Source organism: Anoplophora glabripennis, unplaced genomic scaffold (assembly GCF_000390285.2).
Source record: "Anoplophora glabripennis isolate ALB-LARVAE unplaced genomic scaffold, Agla_2.0 scaffold882, whole genome shotgun sequence".
Lineage (NCBI taxonomy): Eukaryota > Metazoa > Arthropoda > Insecta > Coleoptera > Cerambycidae > Anoplophora > Anoplophora glabripennis.
The window spans coordinates 146,922-155,568 of NW_019417079.1; the positions used below are offsets into that span (position 1 = coordinate 146,922).

Consider the following 8,647-nt stretch of genomic DNA (forward strand, 5'->3'; position numbering starts at 1 on the left):
GTACTGGCTACTTCATCACCAACTTCTTCGTTAACATTGGGAATTTGGCCATTTTGTATTAGGAGATTAAGTAAATGATCTTCCAATTCATGTGGTAAAGGTGGTGCTTCTTCGTCTCCCACATTTAATGCAATATTATGAAGTACTGATGTGGATATGATGATTGTTAAAAATGTGTCTACTTTTAATCTGCAGCCATAAGAGAGTATAGGAAAACACCTCTTCAAAACACCAAACAACCTTTTGATTACATTTCTTGTACAAATATGGCTTTGATTATATCTTCTATCAGCCTCTATGACAGGTAGCAGCAAAGTTGTCAATAAGTATGCTTTATTAGCATATCCATTGTCCCCTAAAAGTTTATAAAATACAGAATGAATAATGTTAATAATAAACACTTTCATATAGCTACCTATCAGTAAACAATTTCGATATTGGTTATTTTCAAATCCAGCCTCAGACGGCTATTATTAAAAATTGTAGAATCATGGGTACTTCCTGGCCATCTAGCTACTACATTTAATATTGCAATCTTGAATCGCAGATAAATTGAGCATTAATCGAAAAGTAGCCCTTTCTATTTCTAAAGACTTCTGGATCGTCACCTCCTGTAAAACCACTGTAAATACAAATAATATTTTTCAGGAAAGTACATTACTTGGAGAAATTATTCTGCAATGAGTGCCATCAACTGCACCAATCACTCTTGGAAAATTTGCAACAAATTAAAAAGTCATTTGTTATAGATTTATGGTTTATTTCAATATGTTTATGTCTGTGATGTTTACTTACAAATCATATCGATATTCTAGTTGATCTTCTATCTGGACTAAAATATGTTGTACCGTTTCCTTAGTAAGTCGAAATCGTTTTCTAAAAGTACTTGCATCCATTGTGTGAAAGTGATTTTCTCTTTCATAAATTTGACGAGGAACATCAAACTGTATAAAAGTAAGAACTTCCAAGTCATCCTCATCTACTTCAACAATCTCAGGAAATAAATCTACCTTTTTTATACTGTATTAAACACAATAACTGTATATTATTAAAATTCTAGTCTCAATTTCAAAATAAGGTAAAACTAACCTCATCCATGGCTTAATTTTAACAACGGCTTAATTCATAATCTATAGTTAAATTTATTGGTGCAAAGAAATTTCAGATATAATTAAAAGTTAAATTTAACAACAACTTAACCACAACTGGTGCAAACCACTGTAAATATTTTTTCCATGCCTCTAAATGTAATTACTTCAGTTACTATGTCAAAATATGATATTAATAAACTGGTATACAAAATTTAAATTAGCGTTGTAGTTATTTGGAAAAAAATTTCTCGGCTTTATCGACGTCTAGCAGCTAACTTTGGATAGAAGTAAGTTTTGTTAAATCGTGTTGCTTTGGTCCCTAGTGGTAGTTCCATGTACATGAGATATTTGCACATCCAGTACATTTACTTTTACTATACCTATTTCATTAATATTTATATCAATCTAGGGATTACCTGACTATTGGCTTAGTGGAACCAGTCCATCTTGTCCTAGAGTTAATTGTGGAATACCTATTCCAACACCTGGGGCAGAATATGGACAGTATGTTGATACAAAATACCAATCCTCCTTTTTCTTTGGATGTCAAAATACGTTCAAACTAGCTGGCCAAAGCAGTAAACATGATAATGTGGTCAGATGTCAAGCAAATGGTGTATGGGATTTTGGAGATTTACGATGTGAAGGGCCAGTTTGTGAAGACCCAGGGCGTCCCAGTGACGGATATCAAATAGCAAGAAGTTATGAGCAGGGTTCAGAGGTATCTTTCAGTTGCATTAGGCCAGGATTTATATTAATTAATCCACGGCCTATTACTTGTGTTCGAGATCCTGAATGCAAAGTCGTTCGTCCTCTTGGATTAGCTTCTGGAAAAATTCCTGATTCATCTATTAATGCTACCAGTGAAAGACCAAATTATGAGGCAAAAAATGTAAGATTGAATTCCGTCACAGGTTGGTGTGGAAAACAAGAAGCATTTACATATGTTAGTGTTGATTTAGGAAAGGTCTATAGAGTTAAAGCGATCCTTGTGAAAGGAGTTGTAACAAATGACATTGTTGGTAGACCAACTGAAATAAGATTTTTCTACAAACAAGCTGATCATGAAAACTATGTAGTATATTTTCCAAATTTTAATTTAACTATGCGTGATCCTGGAAATTATGGAGAACTGGCAATGATTTCACTGCCTAAATACGTTCAGGCTAGATTTGTCATCCTAGGCATTGTAAGTTATATGGATAATGCTTGTTTGAAATTTGAATTAATGGGTTGCGATGAACCAGAAACGGATCCTCTTCTAGGTTATGATTATGGTTATTCTCCATGTGTGGGTAAGTCTAATTTGTAGCAACTACCTATCAAACAAGATCAAATTTAAATATTTTAGATAACGAAACACCGGTATTTCAAAACTGCCCACAGCAACCAATTATTGTTCAAAAAGATGTCAATGGTGGTGTACTACCTATTAATTTCACTGAACCAATAGCAGTTGACAACTCTGGAAGTATTGCAAGGCTGGAGAGGCGGCCTGCTAGCTTTAAAACGCCAGTATATATTTTCCAAGATACAGTTGTAAAATATGTGGCTTATGACTTTGATGGGAATGTAGCAATTTGTGAAATTAATATTACGGTTCCAGGTGCGTAAATGACTTCTTTCACATTATTTTTTATTTTAGTTTGTTTACGTACTTGATTGTAATGTATTTGTAGATAATACCCCACCACAACTAAATTGCCCTCAGAGTTATGTCATTGAACTGGTAGATAGACAAGACAGTTATTTCATTAATTTTAATGAAACGCGTAGGAGGTTAAATGCATCGGATTCTTCAGGAGAGGTTCACATAACTTTTATTCCAGATAAAGCCACTATTTCTATAGGTGCATTTGAAAATGTCACAGTTGTAGCAACAGATAAATTTGGAAATAAAGCTTCTTGTTATTTTCAAGTGGCAGTTCAGGCTACACCATGTGTGGATTGGGAGCTTAAGCCCCCGAATAATGGTGCTTTGAATTGTTTACCAGCAGATAAAAGTTTACAGTGTATTGCTACATGTAATCCAGGATATCGATTTACTGATGGTGAGCCTATAAAAACTTTTTCATGTGATAGTACAATTCCATGGAAACCAACATCTGTTGTACCAGATTGTGTCTCAGAAAGTAAGTACCTACCTACAATATCTTTTTATATACATAGCATACCTACATTTGTTTTATAAGCTAGTTCTGTAGCTCAAGTGGCATCGCCTCTGCCCGCCCAAGTTCGAGTTTAATATACAAGGTGTCCTTTCCGAGCACCCTGTATATAAAGGGTGTCCTACGGTGACGAGACATTAGACATATTTCAGAGACTCCTTCGATTTTAATTTTGGAAATTTGGGCAATATGTAACCTACAACTCGTATTTCTACTAGGTTATGATACCACGGTTATACATACTGACGTCGGGTATTTGGTTAACTCAATGGAGGAGGGAGTGGTTCTAGATGTAAACAGGGCGCCAGATAAATTTTCTATAGCCGAATAAATACCCTAATAGTTGACTGTCAACTTCTGAAAATAGTCAAAAAGAGGTCGACGATAAATAAAATACGATAATAGTACAATACAAGATAAATATATTTTATTTTACATATTTACACTTATAACAGTTAATTGTATAATTACTGAATAATATCTGAAAATTGTAATAGTATTTTGATTAATAGCAAAAGCAAATATTGAAACTAGCTACGCAAACGATTATAGATTAGGAAGATAAAATCTATTTAAGCAAAATGCAAAAGATAGGCAGTAGGTCTTCGAGATGGCGTCGCTTGAGCTCAGGCGCATGCGCATAAATACACATAAGCAGGTGTATACCGTAAATAGGCTGGTAAGTACCCTAATTTCCGCAAGCGTATTACAAAATGCTGTCAATTAATCAAGTCAATAAAGCGAAAATAAAAAGAAAATTTTGAAAAAAAAACAACAATAACAAAAGCGCATACATGCAAACAATCGGATCTAAGCCAGTAAAGCTAAGCAAATAATAAATATTACTAAGCAATAGCAAATTAATAATACTAAAAAATTAATTTTATAATAAAATTTAAGCATTGCGTAAAAAAAATAAAAGCAAAATTATTGTTTCAAAAACTTGAGTGAAATCCTTTATTATCGAAGAAATATGTCTGGTAGAGGATCTTCCACGGAACTGTACCAAAACTCCTACGATATGACGAATAATAGTAGACGTGGTAGCACCGATTGCCTTGGCTGATACTGCCACAGGAGATATTTGGATAAGTACAGGAACATCAATAGTGTTGCAAATGCTGTTACGTAGAAGTCCAGTTTCTAAAACAAAAGAAATCAAGCTTCCAGGAAATATTCCAATAATGTATGGTCCCAAAAAAACCCTAAAGGAGGAAATGAAAAGAAATAGTAAAACTATTCCACGACGTGTTATTTATAATCTAATAAATTTATTTCCTTAAATTATCATAATTAAAAATAATCTGGCAACGTCGCCAAATGCGGTTGCCCACGTGAATAATTTTTACTGAAAGTAATTAAGAAAGAAATGATTTAAATAAGAAAAAGAAACATGGAGAAAAGTTTATAACAAAATGAGATATTAATAATAGTATTATATTACTCACCCTTAACAAGGGATTCCTTACAAAACTAGTTAGTCGGCTAATCTACAACGAATGTGGACCTTATCACCCCCTAATGATAAGGAAACAATACATTAGAATCTTATTTAGAGAATAAATGTTAATAATTCTCTGCAGGAGTGTTGAGATTTGAAATAAAAGTTTATTGAAGCCTACCTTACGTATTTTTCCTGGGAAGAACGAAATTCACACAGTGTTGTGTCACTAATCCTTCATAAGAAGTCGTAAAATCGGGGTCTACACCAAAAATATCTGCATCCAATGCACTAACTACCCCTAAATTCTATGTATTTGGCCACAAATATTAATCTTTGTAGAAGATGATTTAAATCACAAATTTTGTCGGACACGAACACACAGTTGAAATTTCCAAAAAAATCGGGCCTTCTCGCGAGAGAGAGAGCGAAAAATTCCCAAATCACTAGGCTTAGTTTTATTGGTAGATATATCCGCCAGTGACAAACAAAACTTCAGAGAATTAATAGAAATATGAATTATTCCTGTGATATACAATGGAATACGATTTAATTATACTTAATTATACCTATTTTACCTAACAAACTAACTATAAAGTAATATTTCTTCTATAAAATAAATGTACTACAAGTCTCCGAGTCGAACTATGCTTGGCAACTCTGCCAGCAATCAGCTGTAGTTCGGTACCGGCGTGATACGAGCCATTCTAACCACAGAGTTTAAATCAAAACAACAACGAGTATGTACCTTCATTGGAAGCAACATTTTAAATCAGAATAAAGCGCTCAAAACCAAGAACATAAGTTACGAGTAATTGCCAATAAATATAAAAAAATAATAGTAATAATTTGTAAATGAAAATATAATATTTTTCCCCGTAACTACGTGCTAATATTATTATTAATTATTTTGAACAATAGTTATGAGTTCCACAAATTTAATAGTTAATATTTACAACTTATATGTTTTAAACATAATGAAACGTAACAAATAGTGCTTTCGGACTAAATTAGACTAACTAACTAAAATAATGGCGTCCACCTAACGCTTCCGGTTATACCGGAAGTTGACGTCATATTCGATATTTTAAATGGAACACCCTGTATATTATTGCAATTTTGGAATTTTGGAAAATTTGCCAAAATTTTGACGATGTTACCTTCATCTAAATTTATCGGCTTTGGCAAAATGTGCAGAATTCGACCATGTTCTGATTGATTTCTTAAAATTCTTCGTAAAATGTGTCTACTCATTGGTCATTAAATACCCTGCAAGTCCTATTTATTATCTTGTGACACTTTCCATGAATAAATAATAAATTTAGAATGTCAGCATTTGAATAAATGTTAACGTTTTCCATTCTTTAACAATAAATAATACTCAAATAAACATTCATTGTATGTGTTAAATTGACAAAAATAAACTGGTGACAGATTAGGTGCTTGTTTTGAAGTTCCACAAAAAATTTCATAGCCATCCTCGTAAGAAATTATGTCATATCCGAAAATCAGTAAATACCTTAAAAACCAGAAGAGATAGGTATAGGGAACCATTATACTATTGGAAAGAGTTCATCAGGTTGCGCAAAAATATGTTCAATTTAAAAAATAAGCTAAGATGGTTTAAAGTTAACTAAATTCGGCATTAATTTTCTACCACCTTGTATGAAATTAAGGCAGGAAGTTTTAGTTATGTCCCCTATAAATTTTATCGCTGTAACTATTATTGTAAAATACACATCTTTTTGAATTAGGCAGTGCTTTTTTATTTTTTTTTGAAAAAAAATAAATATACCTATCAAAAACAGTGTAATAATATGCAGGGTGTTCCATTTAAAATAACGAAGATGACGTCAACTTCCAGTATAACCGCAAGCGTTAGGTGGACGCCATTATTTCAGTTGAGAAGGGCATGCCCGAAAACACTATTGCCCAAATTTTCGGAGGAGTCTCTGAAATATGTCTAATGTCTCGTCACCGTATATACAGGGTGTCCGGAAAGGCCACGTAAAAAATGAAGGGATATACAGGGGAGGTATTTTAGTTGTAGTAACCAAGATTTTTACAAAAATATTAGTATCACATTTTTGATAGAATAAATGTATGTTGTTAATAAAATTCGGAATACCTTTTTTTAGCAAAGTGAGAGAGGGATCGAACTATGAAAGAAAAATGTCGAATTTGGCAACGCTGTCAAAAATGTATAAATTTAAATAGATAATTTCGTCTGCTCCTGTATAATCCAGACGTATTAAACATTGGACATTAGGTACCATGAGTTACTTTAATTGCCCAAATTTCATTGTTGTCATGATAACGACTTAGTTATATTCAGAATTTGTTTTTCAAACTTCTTCCTTTGAAGGCGAATAACTCCACAACGAAGCCCGATAGGAAAAAATTGTTTATGAAGTACTACAACTATTTCCTTCATTTCCCTTCATTTTTGACATGACCTTTCCGGACACCCAAAACTAATAATACAATTAAATCATATTCACATCCTCCACCTTGTGTTATTTTCAAAATGAATATCCATAATTTGGGGCTCTTTTTCTTTTATTTTGAGAGTAGTAAAGACATAATTTCAAAGTTCGATATCTCGTACGGCACGAACACTTGGGATATGGACCAAAAATAAGGTTAGATTTGTATTTAACGGATCAAAATAAATAAGAATAAGCTCTATCTGCAATTTTTTTTACCACCTCTGCGACTTTTAACCACGATACCTTCATTTTCATGGTGAATTTCAGCCCTACCAGCCCCCAATAATAATTATTTTTTTAAAAAGGCTACAGCTCAATAATAACAAGACACGTATAGCTACCAAGTGAGCCCGATAATAATTCTTTCGGTTGCTTCAATTTTTGGACACATGGGGTGGCCGTTTGAGAATGCCCCATGGGGCACTGTTTTCACTGTATAGGGCCGTATTGGTCGGCTGTTAAAATCATATTATTGACGAAATCTTTGGCATGCTTATAACAAAAATTGATTCAAATTTGGTTTGGTGTCAACATTTGCACGTGCCTAATTTACTGTAAAATTTGCAAATTTTTGTAGGTCAGTGACGTAGAAATGGGTAGTAAAACGGGATTCTTTTACCCCAACTTCTACGCCAATTACCTAATAATCATTTGAGATTAATTTTTAGATTCTGTGGACAATTCTACATAAAAATGGTATACTTGTTGAAAATCTGTATAGCTTATCGTTTTACCGAAAATTTCAGTTGAATGCGAGACCGTTCTTCTGATAAGACTTGAATATTCATCCATTTTGTTACAAACACTAGCTTTTACCAGCGGCTTCGCTCGCATCTTTCGTAAAAAATATTTTTTTTAATAAAAAGTATTCTATGTTACTTCTAATACCTCCAAGAATATGTGTACAAAGTTTCATGATGATCGGTTAAGTAGTTTTCGCGTGAAAGCGTATAATAGGGATAGGGATAGGGATGTATTTCAAATCTTAAAAATAAAATGATAGTTCCTGATGACAGATAAGTCATCAGTTATTAGTCATTGCTTAGTTGTTTTTTCATGACAATCGTTAGTACGGATAGTGTAATGGACACACAGCGCAGATTTAAAATTAGTATATAGGTATATTTTTTTAAAGAAATTATATCTATTTGAAACAAATGGACCGCTGAATGAGCAAGAATACTTATAATTGCTTCAGAATGGCACAAATGAAATTTTATAGGTGCAATTGATTATTCTGTCCACCGCACTGTAGCGCAACAAAAAAAATGACCTCAGAGGGGGAATTCACCACATTACGAATGCAATAAATAATACACGATAGATTATATTTAGAATTTACCAGTCGTTAGTTTAATTTAGAATTTATTTCCTATCCTTAAGAAACTAAATTTCTTATCAGAAGAACGGTCTCCCTTTCAACTGAGATTTTAGGTAAAACGATACTCTATACCGATT

The 8,647-nt window shown here is 33.0% G+C and overlaps 1 protein-coding gene and 1 long non-coding RNA gene across 2 annotated transcripts in view; one reads left to right on the plus strand and one right to left on the minus strand.

The window, feature by feature from the left end:
- The window catches only part of LOC108912910 (sushi, von Willebrand factor type A, EGF and pentraxin domain-containing protein 1-like), a 62,828-nt gene extending 59,546 nt beyond the window's left edge, over positions 1-3,282 (plus strand). Inside the window, exons 6-8 of the mRNA XM_023455905.1 lie at positions 1,501-2,386; positions 2,443-2,697; positions 2,771-3,282. Of these exons, the coding sequence (XP_023311673.1) occupies positions 1,501-2,386; positions 2,443-2,697; positions 2,771-3,282 (1,653 nt within the window). The remainder of the gene's footprint in view (positions 1-1,500; positions 2,387-2,442; positions 2,698-2,770) is intronic.
- A 407-nt stretch (positions 3,283-3,689) lies between these two features.
- LOC108912911 lies at positions 3,690-5,263 on the minus strand. The gene is made up of 3 exons (XR_001964587.1): positions 4,882-5,263; positions 4,708-4,777; positions 3,690-4,402 (listed from the first exon to the last, which is right to left on the minus strand). It is a non-coding gene; the product is annotated as an uncharacterized LOC108912911 (long non-coding RNA).
- Positions 5,264-8,647: the final 3,384 nt, after the last annotated feature.